The sequence below is a fragment of the Schistocerca americana genome, chromosome 1, assembly GCF_021461395.2.
Source record: "Schistocerca americana isolate TAMUIC-IGC-003095 chromosome 1, iqSchAmer2.1, whole genome shotgun sequence".
NCBI lineage: Eukaryota > Metazoa > Arthropoda > Insecta > Orthoptera > Acrididae > Schistocerca > Schistocerca americana.
This window is the reverse complement of record NC_060119.1, coordinates 1,162,064,154-1,162,080,861: the sequence shown is the minus strand read 5'-3', so window position 1 is coordinate 1,162,080,861 and position 16,708 is coordinate 1,162,064,154. Positions and strand designations below refer to the sequence as shown.

General features: G+C 45.1%; 1 protein-coding gene and 2 non-coding genes across 3 annotated transcripts in view; 1 reads left to right on the top strand and 2 right to left on the bottom strand.

Annotated features, from left to right (window-relative positions):
- The window catches only part of LOC124597792 (3 beta-hydroxysteroid dehydrogenase/Delta 5-->4-isomerase type 1), a 239,250-nt gene that overhangs the window by 55,600 nt on the left and 166,942 nt on the right, over window positions 1–16,708 (bottom strand). The window contains exons 5-6 of the mRNA XM_047135961.1: window positions 15,863–16,141; window positions 14,840–14,842 (exon numbers count right to left, since the gene is read on the bottom strand). Of these exons, the coding sequence (XP_046991917.1) occupies window positions 14,840–14,842; window positions 15,863–16,141 (282 nt within the window). The remainder of the gene's footprint in view (window positions 1–14,839; window positions 14,843–15,862; window positions 16,142–16,708) is intronic.
- On the bottom strand, window positions 15,228–15,302 carry Trnat-ugu. Its single transcript has one exon. It is a non-coding gene; the product is annotated as a tRNA-Thr (tRNA).
- Window positions 15,528–15,602, top strand: Trnat-ugu. Its single transcript has one exon. It is a non-coding gene; the product is annotated as a tRNA-Thr (tRNA).

Genomic DNA, 16,708 nt, shown 5'->3' with positions numbered 1-16,708 from the left:
AGGGAACACATCACTAGAGATAAGACACTGCGTAACGCTTGTAAACGTAATTTTTTTAGAATGTGTGACATTTCAAAAACATTACCACACTCATTAGTGTCTGAGACAGCTAGACCCGTAACTCAAAAAAATGTCCAAATGTGTGTGAAATCTTATGGGACTTAACTGCTAAGGTCATCAGTCCCTAAGCTTACACACTACTTAACCTAAATTATCCTAAGGACAAACACACACACCCATGCCTGAGGGAGGACTCGAACCTCCGCCGGGACCAGCCGCACAGGATCCGTAACTCTATCACGAAAATCATTCAGTACTCTTAAGTCAAAACGAAACGTTTTCATGAATGAGAGATTTTAAAATAATACCTGGACTCATAATTTCTACGACGATCCGAAGTATTTTTCTCTCTAAAATGTTTTCCAACATACCGTCGTTCATGTGGCGAGTGGTTTTGTATAAACTGCTTAATGACTAACCATACAAAAAAAAACACAACTAACAACGGCAAGCGCTCTATGGAAATCTCAACAGCAATAGTCCTAGTATCAGGATTAGCAAAATGATTTCACCTATTTAACATTAACTTGTTTATAATTGGATTCGGAATTACCTTACTAACTATTATTCAATGATGACGAGATGTAGCACGAGAAGCGTATCACTAGTAATTTTACTGTAGTCGTGATGACACGTCGATCTATGTGCAGTTCGAAAGTGACCTATCGCCCTTCTAATCTAGCACAAAGTGACACTAAATATCTAAGGTAGCCATGTGCGAATGGAGTGGTCTACTGCCTGTCGAATCTCAGGAACAGTTCTGAAGCAAATGCCACGAAATGGTTCCTTCATCTTCGGAATCAAATAAAAGTCACAAGGACTTAAGTCCGGGGAATATGGTAGATGGTACAGTACCTCCCAGTCCCATCGACCGAACAGAGGAGCCACAGCTCGCGCTGTATGTGTCCGCAAAATGAGGGGTGGGTTGCGCAGAAAGTGTCGCCGCTTCTTTCGCAAAGCTGGTCGCAGTAATACTGCTTATTGACGGTTTGCCGTGGAAGAATGTAAATGCGTTAGGATAACACCATCACAGTCGTACACGAGAATCATCATAACTTTAGACCGCGCCATTCGCACCATCAACAGAACAGGCTCTGCTAACGGTATACTACGCCTTCCACATCGCTGGCAACGTTCTACACAAAGCTGGTGACTACTTTGAAGGACAGTAACAGGTGCAAACATGTAACTCTTTTGTATCGGTTGTGAATAAACAGTGGCCACTATTTAAGTTCCAAACCTCGTACATACCTTTGATTGTATCGTGTTTGTCATTTTGGATTTTATTTTATTTTAAGTACGTACTTCACTTCTCACATTGTTAAATGATGTTATTTGCAGTTCCGTTCTTCAGCTAATCTTGTAATTATTATATGACGTACGGTGTTTGCTCTTTCATGTTTTGTCTTTTACTCTGAGAGTCTATGCATGTATGTCATAATGTTGTTGCATGGTGCTGTTTGTAATCCTGCTCCAATGCCACTGTCGTCACAGCCGCCGGCTGTCTGATGTTTGTATAACTGCGCTTTCATTTTACTTTAAAAGTGTGTTTGTTTGCTAACTTCGTAATTTTGTGCTATTCTGCTTTTTTTTGCGATTATGTTTCTTTGACACTTTATAACCGTTGTTGCCTGTATGGTCCTTGTAAGCCAAAACCAAAATAAAGACTTAAAAAAAGGAAGTGTCTGGTCGAATGCACATGTGTTGTTGGTTCAAGCTGCCTCCGTAGCTCTCTACATCTACATCTATATGGTCACACTGCAATTCTCACGTAAGTGCCTGGCAGAGGGTTCATCGAACAATTTTCATACTGAAACTTCCTGGCAGATTAAAACTGTGTGCCGGATCGAGACTCGAACTGGGGACCTTTGCCTTTCGCGGGCAAGTGCTCTACCAACTGAGCTACCCAAGCATGACTCACGCCCCGTCCTCACAGTTTTACTTCTGCCAGTACCTCGTCTCCTACCTTCCAAACTTAACAGAAGCTCTCCTGCGGACCTTGCAGAACTAGGACTCCTGAAAGAAAGGATATTGCGGAGACATGGCTTAGCCACAGCCTAGGGGATGTTTCCAGAATGAGATTCTCATTCTGCAGCAGAGTGTGCGCTGATATGAAACTTCCTGGCAGATTAAAACTGTGTGCCGGACCGAGACTCGAACTCGGGACCTTTTCATACTACTTCTCTACCATTCCATTCTCGAATGGCGCGTGGGAAAAGGAAACCCAAATCTTTCCGTTCGAGCTCTGATTTCTCTTCATCTACATGGTCACTCTGCAATTCACATTTAAGTGCCTGGCAGAGGGTTCATCGAACCATTTCCATACTACTTCGCTTATTCGAGGGATTAAAATCAGTCCCGGACGTTTTTGAACGCAAGGTGTACCTTACCACTTCATATCGCTACAACCGGCTGGCAAATACACGTCACTTCTCTGTCATGTCGTATATACGCGGTGGAGGCTCTCACGGCCACTTGGTGCCAATTCTCCACCGTCTGCAGAGGTCCTAAGTGACAAGTGCGCAGGCGCCAGTTCCACAGTATGACAAGTGCTCCAGCGCGCTCTTTTCAAAGGGTGATTAATACTATGGCTGGTAAGTAGGATTATTACTAGCGACATTGGATCTTTCTGGTTTCTCATGAGGCGCCGGACCGATGAGCGGGGTGTGGCTGTCCTCTAAAAGGGCCAAGCGGGACGTCTCCGCCAAGGGCAGAGTGTGTACGGAGCGGCGGTGGCGGCTTATCGGGGGATTACGCTCGATAAAGTCGCCACGTGGCACCTGGCGATTGCGCCGCCCCAGCCAGACCGCGCGGTCGCCACGTCATCAATGACGTCGCAGGGACACGCGTCATTAGCCCGGGGCCTGCCACCGGGGATGGCTCATCCGAGGCCGACCTTTAATCAGGCCGAGGGCGCCGACCGCGATTAATACAAGCGAAAGGGCACCGCACCGGGGCGCCGTCGTGCCGGGGCCGCCTGGGAGAGAATCTCGCTGTTAAATGTCTCGGAAATATCTCTATCGACAAAATTAATGTTTTCAAGTCCAGGCTAGATAGCCGACAATAGTTTCTCATAACTCTGTCCTGCCCATTTATCTACAACTGGCGCGTGGCTCACGGAATTCTAAATCTTTTGATCTGGATATCGCCCTTTTATTCGCTCAGACACCAGTGACAAGGGATGAATGCTAAATGGTCCGATACATCAAAGTCATCAAAGTCGGAGGAAAAGCTGAGTTCGGAACCTATGGGGGAGGTGGGAAGACACAACCGTGGCCTTGCTGGAAGAAACAACTTCTGAAGTGATTTGGGGAAAGGACCGTGAAACTAAGCTAGACGGAGCAGTCAAATGAAAACGAGACAGATCGGCAAAAAGTAATAATCTATTTACTATACAATTAATAAAATGTTCCGGGCTATTACTCCGAGGTCGAACGGATTTCATCTTAAACTCCAACGTTTCGTCCCCATCTGCGGAGGACATTTTCAGGGAGAATTGTACTTCTTGAATGTCCGATTCACACGCTGGCTCAGTCTGTAGCAAGCCAGGGTGTGATTCGGACATTCAAAGGAGCTATGATCCCATTTGAAAATGTCCTCCACAGATGCGGACGAAACTAAGGGTTTTCATTAGCTTACCTTCCATTAGGAAAGTGGGTACACTCAACGACTGTTATGTAATTTGTAAATGACACAGCGCAGCACTCAATCGTCCTTTTTTTTGCAGGTTTTATTCCGCAAATCCAGATTTCGTCTAGTGCCTAGCCATTATCAGTGCACTGATAATGGCTAGGCACTAGCCGAAATCTGGATTTGCGTAATAAAACCTGCAAAAAAAGGACGACTGATTGCTGCGTTCTATCATTTATAAATTTATAAGGGTTTTAAAGTAAAATCAACCTGACCACAGCATTTTATTGATTGTGACATTTCCGCCCGTGAAAGTTTACATTTTACAATCTATTTTATTATTTAAACTGTTAATACACTGTGAGAAAAGATGGTCAATGTGTTCATGGAAAAATGTTTGGAGTTGCGGACCATAATGTTCCTCCCTTCTACTTAATGTTCATGGGTGTACAGAAGCAACATTCTTTGTCCACCGCTCGATACAATTTGAAACGAGACTCGTCCGACCAGGAAACATGTTTCCAGTCACCAACAGCCCAATGTCGATGTTGAGGGGCCCAAGCGAGGCGTAAAGCCTTGTGTCGTGCGCTCATCAAAGGTACACGAGTCGGCCTTCGGCTCCGAAACCCCATATCGATGATGCTTCGTTAAATGGTTTGCACGCTGATATTTGCTGATGGCCCAGCACTGAAATCCACAGCAATTTGCGGAAAGGTACATTTTTGTCACGTTGAACGATTCTCTTCAGTCGTCGTTGGTGCCGTTCTTGCAGGATCTTTTTCCGGCCGCAGCGATGTCGGAGAGTTCATGTTTTACCGGATTCCTGATATTCACGGTACACTCGTGAAATGGGCGTACTGGAAAATCCCCATTTCATCGCTACCTCGGAGATGCTGTGTCCCATCGCTCGTGCGCCGACTATAACACCACGTTCAAACTCACTTAAATCTTGATAACCTAACATTGCAGCAACAGTAACCGATCTAACAACTACGCCAGACACTTATTGCCCTATATACGTGTTGCCGACCGCAGTGCCTTATTCTGCCTGTTTACATATGTCTGTATTTGAATACTCAACCTATACCAGTTTCCTTGGCGCTTCAGTGTATGATTGCTAAGTATGGAGCTATTTTATCAGCATACTCTGAAAAGAATCTGCGTTGTCTATAATCTGGAACGGAAGCCTTGCCTTTCTTGTGGGTTTCGAGCTGCTTCGCTACACCGATTATGTCTACTTGTAAGTCACTCATGTTGGCAGTTATTCTTGATTCAAGTTCTGGAATATTAGTTCTTGTTCTTTTGTGAAGGGTTTTCGGAAAACCGTGTTTAGTAACGCTGCTTCAGTAGCGCTATCATCAGTGACATAGCCACTGTTATCGCACAGTGAACAATGTACTTACATTTGTTCGATCTGTCTCGTTTTCATTTGACTGCCCCTCATAGAATACCCACACAGGAATTCGAACCCTGCTTCAACTGAATTCGGGTGCACTGTCTTAGAACCGCTCCAGTTCCGTATTTACTGGAATGTTCTGTAAAGAGAAATTTATATTTTTGACAACTTCAAGTATTTCGGATAGTGTCTTTCTTTGAGCAGCGTCATAAACATGAGAATCTGTAATAAGGTGCAGTGGCTTCCGATTTCTACCACTCCGTTCCTCAGACGTCGCAGGAAAACATTTTTCATCTACTTTCCTGACGCGAATACTTTATATCATTCGTGTTGTACTAGTAACAATTCGTGCCAAGTAAGTAAATATTGATCTGTTATTATTGTCTGTTATGAAACAACGAAGGTGGAGCAAAATGATAAAAAATTCAGTAATGAACATGTAAGAGCGGTATTAGTATAAATCAGAGCCTGAACTGTCCTCTAGCTGCCGGCCGGAGTGGCCGTGCGGTTATAGGCGCTACAGTCTGGAACCGCGTGACCACTACGATCGCAGGTTCGAATCCTGCCTCGGGCATGGATGTGTGTGATGTCCTTAGGTTAGTTAGGTTTAAGTAGTTCTAAGTTCTAGGGGACTGATGACCACAGTAGTTAAGTCCCATAGTGCTCAGAGCCATTTGAACCATTTTTTTGTCCTCTACCAAATACTATCGTTCAACGTAGACAACATTCTTTTGTATAGATTTGCGCCATCGTTGAATCCAGGCAAAACCAGTTTGGAAAAATCCAGGCTTTTGCTTCATGACCCGTGTGACTTATTCATATTGCTTAAGGAACCTAGTTTCGAGTACCGTGTACGGCTCTGTTCTCTCTTCTTAATACAATGATGTGCTTGGAAAAGAAGTTGACAGTCCGATTGCTTTAACCCTTCAGACCAGTGAAAGTTTTTCTTACTGCGCGCGTACGCAGTGCCATTTCATCTGCGGGTAGATGAGAATACCAAAGAGAAATACGTTTCCAACTTGGGCCCGAAGTTGTGGCCCACACAGACCTAATAACGTGCGTGTGGAGAGTGGGGGAAATTCCTCACTACCTCGAAGGGCTGTGGGGAGAAGTATTTTCGCCTCTGCATCAATGCTGAGGAAGCAACGGCTGTTGCATTCTCGGCTCGAAAGAGAAAGCGCAAATGGCGGCAGGCAAAGATTAGTAGAGTTTCTTTCGCCTGTGAAAAGATCTATCTCTGACGTTAGTAAAATATTTTGCCGTTAACCCGAAAAAATCTGGTCCTATGTAAAATCGATAAACTGGTCTAGTCGAGTCACTCGTTGACCAGAATGGTGTAGGAGTTGAAGGTAGCAAAACGAAAGCCAAAGTTCCTGAATTTCGCGTTAAAAAAATAGTTCATGCAGGAGAATCGTACATACGGACCGTCGTTGACCATCGCACATACACCCGTGTGGGCGGCATAGTAATAACTGTCCCTGGCGTGGAAAAACAACTGAAAGAGTTGAAAACAAATAAGTCCTAGGTTTTGGTGCAATCCCAGTGCGGTTTCACAAACAGTACTCTGCGGCAGTGACCCCTTATTTAACTTGCATTTATCGCGGATCTCTCGCCCAGTGCAAAGTGCCAAGTGACGAAAAAAGTACAAGTGGCTCCTGTATATGAGAAGGCCAAAAGAACGGACCCGAAAATTACAGTTCAATATCCCTAACAGCGATTTCAAACAGACTCCATGAACACATTCTGAGTTCGATATAATAAATTTTCTTGAGACCGAGAAGCTTATGACCACGAATCAGCACAGTTTTAGAAAGCATCAGTCATGCGAAACGCAACTTATCCTTTTCTCACATGACATACTGCGAACAATGTTCAAAAATGAATGTGGTGTGTGAAATCTTATGGGACTTAACTGCTAAGGTCATCAGTCCCTAAGCTTACACACCACTTAACCTAAATTATCCTAAGGACAAACACACACACCCATGCCCGAGGGAGGACCCGAACCTCCGTCGGGACCAGCCGCACAGTCCATGACTGCTGCGCCTTAGACCGCTCGGCTAATCCCGCGCGGCTGCGAACAATGGATGATGGGCAACAGGCAGATATCATATTCCTAGATTTCGGTAAAGCGTTTGACACATGCTCCACTGCAGGTTGTTAACGGAGGAACGAACATTTAGAATAGGTTCCCTGGAATGTGATTGGCTCGAAGACATCTTAAGTAACAGTACTCATTATGGTGTCCTTCGTCAGTAGCGCCCAACGGAAGTGTGGTAGGTCAGCTGTTGTTCTCTATATACGTAAATGATTTGGTGGACTGGATGGGCGGCAATTTGCGATTGTTTCCTGATGACGCAGTGGTGTACGGGAAGATGTCGAATTTGAGTGACTGTAGAAGGATGCAAGATGACTCAAACAAAATTTCTATTGATTTGACGAATGGCAGCTAGCTTTAAATGTAGTAAAGTGTAATTTAATGCGGATGAGTAGGAAAAACAAACCCACAATGTTCGGATACAGCATTAGTAATGTCCTGGTTGACATAGTCACGTAGTTTAAATATCTGGGCGTAACATTGCAAACCGATATGAAATGGAACCAGCATGTGAGGATTGTGGTAGAGAAGGGGAATGGTCGACGTCGACTTATTTGGAGAATTTTGTTCATGTGTAAGGAAGACTGCATGTAGATCGCTGGTACAATCTGCTCTTGAGTCTGCTCGAGTGTTTGGGATCCGTACAAGGTCAGGTTAAGGGAATATGTCAACGCAATTCAAAGGCGAGCTGCTAGATTTGTTACGGGTAGGTTCGAACCGCACGCAAGTGTTACGGAGATGTTTCGCGAACACAAATGGGAGTCCCTGAAGGGAAGGCGACGTTCTTTTCAAAGAACACTATTGAGGGAAATAAATGGACTTCGTTTAAAAAATGTAAGTAAATCTAGTTTTGCAGGCCACCTAGCACAAAACAGTCATTCAGATACAAACATCAAAACACACCTCCATATCCTACACACTTCAGGAAAGAAACGAACAAAATGGACGTCCTGGAACAATTAGAGATCACCCACACCATCTTAAATGAACAAACGGACTTAGCAAAAAAAACATTTTTCTGAAATTTCAAAGAATCATGAAACTTGAAGAACTAAATAACTCCAAAAAAGCCTCCTTCTCTCTCTCTCTCTCTCTCTCTCTCTCTCTCTCCCTCCCTCCCTCTCTCTCTCTCTCTCTCTCTCTCTCTCTCTATCTATCTCTCTCTCTCTCTCTCTCTCTCTCTCTCTCTTCCAAAGTCGCACACCTACTCAACACTCACTCTCTCTGTATAGTGCACACACACACACACACACACACACACACACACACACACACACACTCATCTCCTCCTCCCACTAAACACTACTTAACATTTCATTATTTAAAAAATGCTGTGATGTTTATTGTTTATTTCATAAGAGTTTAATTAATGTTACTTAAACAAAATATAAATGAAATGTCAAACGAAATTTCAGTAATAAAATTGTAAGTGTGTTATCTTCCTTACTCGTTTATTAATACACTACTGGCCATTAAAATTGCTACACCGCGTAGATGACGTGCTACAGACGTGAAATTTAACCGACGGGAAGAAGATGCTGTGATACGCAAATGATTTGCTTTTCCGACCATTCACACAAGGTTGGCGCCGGTGGCGACACCTACAACGTGCTGACATGAGGAAAGTTTCCAACCGATTTCTCGTACACAAACAGCAGTTGGCCGGCGTTGCCTGGTGAAACGTTGTTGTGATTCCTCGTGTAAGGAGGAGAAATGCGTACCATCACGTTTCCGACTTTGATAAAGGTCGGATCGTAGCCTATCGCGATTGCGGTTTATCGTACCGCGACATTGCTGCTCGCGTTGGTCGAGATCCAATGACTGTTAGCAGAATATGGAATCGGTGGGTTCAGGAGAGTAATACGGAACGCCGTGCTGGATCCCAACGGCCTCGTATCACTAGCAGTCGAGATGACAGGCATCTTATCCCCATGGCTGTAACGGATCGTGCAGCCACGACCCGATTCCTGAGTCAACAGATTGGGACGTTTGCAAGGCAACAACCATCTGCACGAACAGTTCGACGACGTTTGCAGCAGCATGGACTATCAGCTCGGAGACCATGGCTGCGGTTACTCTTGACGCTGCGACACAGACAGGAGAGCTAAGGCGCTGCAGTCATAGACTGTGCAGCTGATCCCGGCGGAGGTTCGAGTCCTCCCTCGGGCATTGGTCTGTGTGTTTGTCCTTAGGCTAATTTAGGTTAAGTAGTGTGTAAGCTTAGGGACTGATGGCCTTAGCATTTAAGTCCTATAAGATTTCACACACATCTGAACATTTTGAAGAGACAGGAGCGCCTGCGATGTTGTACTCAACGACGAAGCTGGGTGTATGAATGGCAAAACGGCATTTTTTCGGATGAATCCAGGTTCTGTTTACAGCATCATGATGGTCGCATCCGTGTCTGGCGACATCGCGGTGAACGCACATTGGAAGCGTGTATTCGTCATCGCCATACTGGCCTATCACCCGGCGTGATGGTATGGGGTGCCATTGGTTACACGTCTCGGTCACCTCTTGTTCGCATTGACGGCACTTTGAACAGTGGACGCTACATTTCAGATGTGTTACGACCCGTGGCTCTACCCTTCATTCGGTCCCTGCGAAACCCTACGTTTTAGAAGGATAATGCACCACCGCATATTGCAGGTCCTGTACGGGCCTTTCTGGATACAGAAAATTTCGACTGCTGCCCTGCCCAGCACATTCTCCAGATCTCTCACCAACTGAAAACATCTGGTCAATGGTGGCCGAGCAACTGGCTCTTCACAATACGCCAGTCACTACTCGTGATTAACTGTGGTATCGTGTTGAAGTTGCATGGCCAGCTGTACCTGTACACGCCATCCAAGCTCTGTTTGACTCAATGCCCAGGCGTATTAAAGCTGTCATTACGGCCAGAGGTGATCGTTCTGGGTATTGATTTCTCAGGATCTATGCATCCAAGTTGCGTGAAAATGTAATCACATGTCAGTTCTAGTATAATATATTTCTCCAATGAATACCCGTTTATCATATGCATTTCTTCTTGGTGTAGCAATTTTAATGGCCAGTATTGTAGATTTTATAAATAGCCCATTCCAATTTTGCCATCTAATTACATGTTATTTTTGCAATAGAGAAATAGATAGATACTTACTGTCGCCATTGTGTATTATGAGAGCTGAACAAAGATACTCTCTGCCTTAAATAACCCCCTTGACCTGAGTTTAGCTATACTCCTTGGTTTATTTAGTTTTGTAAGGTGTATGGAACGTGTTACCTGTGGCTAAGTGTGTGAAGTGCAGTAAAATAACGTCGCTGGAAGACATTCACTGTGTTTTACAGAATACTGTGTGCACCAACAACCAACCAACGGATACTAATAATCGTAAATAATGCAACAAAATCCATTTCTTAATGTGAATAGTTCTAGCGACATTCAATGCTTACATGTTTCATTTATACATCTTGCCACAGTTACACGACTCCCACACTGCTGTAAACAATCAATAAATATGTACAAGTGGTTCAAATGGCTCTAAATACTATGGGCCTTAATATCCGAGGTCATCATTCCCCTAGACATAGAACTACTTAAACCCAACTAACCTAAGGACATCACACACAACCATGCCCAAGGCAGGATTCGAACCTGCGACCGTAGCAGCGCGCGATTCCGGACTGAAGCGCCTAGAACCGCTCGGCCACAGCGGCCGGCAGTACATATGTACCGCCTGATGATGAATCGCTAGGCGGTTAGAAATCGGTAATGGCATAATAAAAAATTGAAGAAGAAAACAAAAGGCGATTGGTTGCAGACATCTCAAGAAAACTATTGAGAAAATTTAGAGAACCGGCACTAGCAGGTGACTTCAGAACGATTCTACTGCCGTTCTCGTAAGGACCACGAAGATAAGACACCAGAAATTAGGGCTCATGCTGAGGCATATAGGTAGGTTTTTTTTTACCCTACTCCTTACTGCCTGTTTCTGTGCTACCCACCGATAGATCGCAAATGTTGGTAGTAGGCGACAATAGCACGAAAATCACTGAATACTCGCGAAATGTTCTGCTTTGAACAACGGCAGGACTGTGCCATTCAATTCGGTAAGTTACCCCATAAAAATTAACGTCATGGACACTATAGCTAAGACTTTACGCACCAGGTTCGCTGCTGTCACGTAATATGACGAGATGGCTCGCGAGTTGAACAAGAATGTGAATCAGGTACGCGGGTCACCGAAGGTTGCGCTTACCTGCTTTAGACACGCGGTCACGGTCATTTAATCCTTTAAAAGCGGTAAAATTAACTAATTTGCTATTATTGAAAGGATTAAAATACCTTCAAGGCTATCTTATACAAGGACACTCATTGTTACGTTAATGACGTATCGAATAAAATGAACAACACTTAACGGGAACAACGAACAGTTCTCTCTATTCTTGCCTCCAGCAATCAGAAAAGAAAACTAAATGTCATACGAATGCCGCCCTCGTTTCGTTGCCAGTCACAAGAGGGCCAAGGGATTATTCACTTTCCAGATGGAAGTGCTCGAGAAATCCCTGCGGAGGTGCGATTCTGTTGACTAGGTGTTGATTTGTGAAATGTTTTCGAAAACCAAGTGTTCCAGCAAAGATTGCATGCAGATGTGGAGATTTCTTGAAATCCAAAACAATCGAAGGTCCCCAGGTGTCATTTGTTCGATGTTCTTCTTCATCTTGTCAGTTACAAATAACCAATGTACACTCCTTTCTTCATCATGAACATTCATTCAACCAGCTAAAACTCAACTCACCACCTGTGCAGATTAGCAACTTCCATCACACTATTCCCACAGACAGGTTTGATTTAGTTAGAAATCTGGAACGGCTCTTTTCTCCTTGCAAAAAGAAATCGCATTACGCTCCTGCCCTCGCAGCTGCCGAGTTTCAGTCGACTGAGCCAATGAGCGTACTTTCTACTGCCAACACCTTGCCCTCGGAACCGTGCTGCTAACTTTGTCGAAAAAAAAATCCTGTGGGGTCAGTATCGTAGTTCTCTTACCTTCTGACCAAGGCTCGGACATACTTCAAGAGTTAACGAACTCTGTAGTGCACTGAATAGTCATCATACTTAATAATTCAACTTGTGTAAGTAGGGGAGATTTTTCCGACTGGGGAGAAATCACTTATGGGGTTCCACAAGGCTTGACCGGAGATCCACTATTGTTTCTCATATATGTAAGCGACCTTCCCTCTAATGTACAGCAAGCAGAATTAGTTCTTTTTGCGGTTCACACTAGTATTGTAGTCAATTCAAACATATCTACACTAACAGGAGAAATGGTAAATAATATTCTTAAAACTATTATTGAGACTTTATCTGCCAATCGTCTGACTCTCAATTTTAAAAAGAAGCAATGTTTTCAGTTCTGCACATGTAGAGGTAATACACCAATGATGAGTGTAGCACATGGTGAAGGATAATCACTTCGGCGGGGACTTCAAATATTTTAGGTGCCCATATTGACGAGAATTTGAAATGGAGAAAACATATTTTGGAAATTCTAAAACAAACTAGTTCATCCACATCTGTACTAGGAATCATTGTAAATGTTGGGGAGAAACAAGTCAGTAAGTCGACACATTTCGCATATTTTCAATCAATAACATTATATGGAATACAGATGGGGTAAACTTCCTTCGGCCGCTTGCGACTGTGGCGCTGAGAGACAGACGGTCAAACACATGCTGCAGGAATGCCCACTAAGGACATATGAGGGTGACCCACAGGATTTCCTAATGGCGACCCAAGAGGCAATCGACTATATATTATCTAAGCTGGACGTTTGTGATTGCTCTTCTTTGAGAGTAAATTTACAATTGGTGGTGTCCTTATATACAAACTGTTATTTATTGTTCTGTTTATACATATGTGATTTTTTTAAAATCGTGTTGTTTCTGTAATTTTTACTGTGATGTTATGAGCCATACGCTAAATAAATAAATAAATAAATATGGAATACTGTCATGGGGTAATCCGTCTTTAAGACAGAAAGTCTTCATCGCTCGTAAACGTGCTATAAAAAAGTAACATATGGTGCTCACCCGTAATCATCTTGTAGACACCTTTTAAGGACGTGTACATTCTGACTACTGCTTCACTGTGTATTTATTCCCTCATGAAATGTGTTGTAAATAATCCACTGCAGTTCAAAAGAAACAACGATGAACGTATTTATAATACCAGAAGGAAAAATAGTGGAGGTAAGAACCGCGACACCCAGCATTGAAATCACTCTTGTTCTTGTGAGTGGCCGAGGGGAAATTTCAGACACACCTCCGCTCAGAATTGACATGAAAGGGCCTTAGGAGGTGGCATAAAGGGCGTCACTGAATCCACCCCTTCTCTTGGGGCTTTGATTCCCACACAGTTCGTGATCGAGAACGGCAGTTCTCAGTGTGACGAGCAACAGGATGACGTTCTTGGCAACCTTTGACGCTGCTGACACCCTCGGTCGATTCGTGCCTTCTCTGAGGACATTTTGGACCAGGAGCACTATTTTCCTTTGGTGTACAGGATGGAATCAGCAGGGACCGTTCGAAACTCTAATATCCCCCTTCCCCTCCATACACCCACAGTGCCACCTGACCGCCTTTGTTGTACCTCTACGGAGATAAACTGTGACAGTGTGTCCTGATTTCCTGAATGCAGGCAACTCCCTGACACCCTCCGACTCTACATGTGTAGCCTGCCTACAGGCGCCTAGGAGGCTTGTCGCAGTTTCTTTCTGTATTGGCACATTTTTAAAGTTATCAACAAAGATAGATGAGTGACAACGATTGTGTTATGAAATTGTGGATTCCTAGAGGGACTTTTGCCGTCCTTTTCATGCATGTGTCAGGGTTGCACCCCTCCACGATCACGCCACAGGTGGGTGCAAAACAGGAGAGCTGAAAAATCATAAGTACCCTTTGGTGCTTCAGACCACGTTCGAATTTCGTCGAATGGTTTTGAACGGCCCCTAAAGGCTCAAACGTGTACAAAAGAGCAAAAACTGCCGTCGCAATGCACTTAAAAGTGGTGCAATTACATTCAGAGGACTTGCTGGCCAAAAACGTTCTTAAATAGATGAATCGTCTGGAGAGCAAGAGCAGTGTCAAGGATTGTGAAGAACGTCGTCCTTATGCTCATCACATTGCTAATTGTCATTTATGATTGTGAAATCTGTGGGAATCAACGCTCCAAGGAAAGGGTATTTTTTTTTTTTACATCCTTTATGCCACCCCCTGTGATGTCTTCGTGTAGATTCTGAGTGGTGCTGTGTGAGAAACATTTTCCTCAGCCAGTGCGTGATACCAACTGTGGACCTCATGGTTTTAACCTCCATCGGACAGTCGTTAAAAGAAAGATTGGACTGTCAGTAAATGGGAGTGTGACGACCTTCCCACCAAGCGAGGTGGCACAGTGGCTAACGGACTGGACTCGCATTCCGGAGGACAACCCTTGAAACCCGCGTCCAGCCATCCTCATTTGGGTTTCCATGATTTCCCTAAATCGCTTCAGGCAAATGCCGGGATTGTTCCTTTGAAAGGGCATGTCTGATTTCCTTCCCCATCCTTCCCTCATCTGATGAGACCAATGACCTCACGGTTTGGTCCTCTCCCCCAAATCAACCAATGAACCAACCAACGACCTTCCCATCGTGTGGCACATCGATGGTGGAGCTGGGCAGAATTTTGCTGAAATCTGGTGCCAATTCGACACCATTAACCGACGTTACACCATACATAAACTTCTAAGCGCTGGCCTTTTTTCTCGCGTATCGGCAGCTTGCTCCACCAAGCGTCAGCGGGGACGACATTGGAGAGTGTCTCGTTTTTATCATCATTACTCGGGAAGGTTGTAGGCAGCTTTGAGACACATTTCAAATCTCTACGTTGCAACGGGAAACAATTACGGCGTTTCGAAAAAGAGATCCTGTAATTGCGTTGCCAAATGTAAAATGACTCATAATTAAATGGACACCCTAGCTGCAAACAGGCGTTGATGTACTTCATTGGGGACATGTTGAAAATGTGTGCCCCGACCGGGACTCGAACCCGGGATCTCCTGCTTACATGGCAGACGCTCTATCCATCCGAGCCACCGCGGGCACAGAGGATAGCGCGTCTGCTGGGACTTATCCCTTGCACGCTTCCCGTGAGATCCACATTCCCAACATGTCTGAACCACTACATTCGTAGTGCGCCTAATAGTTGAGTATGATGGGCAAACATCTATTAGGCGCACTACGAATGTAGTGGTTTAGACATGTTGGGAATGTGGATCTCACGGGAAGCGTGCAAGGGATAAGTCCCTGCAGACGCGCTATCCTCTGTGCCCGCGGTGGCTCAGATGGATAGAGCGTCTGCCATGTAAGCAGGAGATCCCGGGTTCGAGTCCCGGTCGGGGCACACATTTTCAACATGTCCCCAATGAAGTACATCAACGCCTGTTTGCAGCTAGGGTGTCCATTTAATTATCATTTCATTTCTAGCAAAGCTGCATGGTCATCCACGGTAACTGTTCTTTCGGGAACAGATACTACCGTCATATATAGTTAAAATGACTCATTTCAAACGATTACAGTTAACCGTACACAAGTTCCATGGAACATGAAATTAACACCTTCATGTCCAGTTTTAGCTGGACCATTGTCAGCCAGGTGTCCTACCTGAGGGCAGCGGCGTGGCGTCGGCCGCGAGCACCAGCCTCTCGGCGCGCAGCTTGGAGGCGGCGTAGCCCGGCGCGAGCAGCCCGCGCTCCGCGTCCGGCCCCGGCAGGTCGCCCACTGCGGGCGCGGCGGCGCGGCTCTCCGTCTGGTTGACCAGCAGCGAGAAGCTGAGGCCGGCGCCGGCGCCCAGGTACGGCGTCAGGCACACCTCGGCCGTGCTGGCCAGCACCAGCCGCGGCACGCGCTCCTCCACGCACAGCCGCACCACCGTCTCCGTGCCTGCACAGTGCCGCGGCACGTCGGCTCTCTCTCACCCGCCACCCTACACTAGCACCCAAAGCTTAACAAATACGAGACGAAATCTCTTACAGGCAGTTGCACAACAAGTGTACGGCGCTATCTGTACCAAATAAAAAACACTATTATAAATATACACTACTGGCCATTAAAATTGCTACACCACGAAGATGACGTGCAACAGACGTGAAATTTAACCGACAGGAAGAAGATGATGTGATATGCAAATCATTATCTTTTCAGAGCATTAACACAAGGTTGGCGCCGGTGGCGACACCTACAACGCGCTGAAATGAGGAAAGTTTCCAACCGATTTCTCATACACAAACAGCAGTTGACCGGCGTTGCCTGGTGAAACGTTGTTGTGACTCCTCGTGTAAAGAGGAGAAATGCGTACCATCACGTTTCCGACTTAGGTCGCATTGTAGGCTATCGCGATTGCGGTTTATCGTATCGCGACATTGCTGTTCGCCTTGGTCGAGATCCAATGACTAATAGCAGGATATGGAATCGGTGGGTTCGGGAGGGTAACAAGGAACGCAGTGCTGG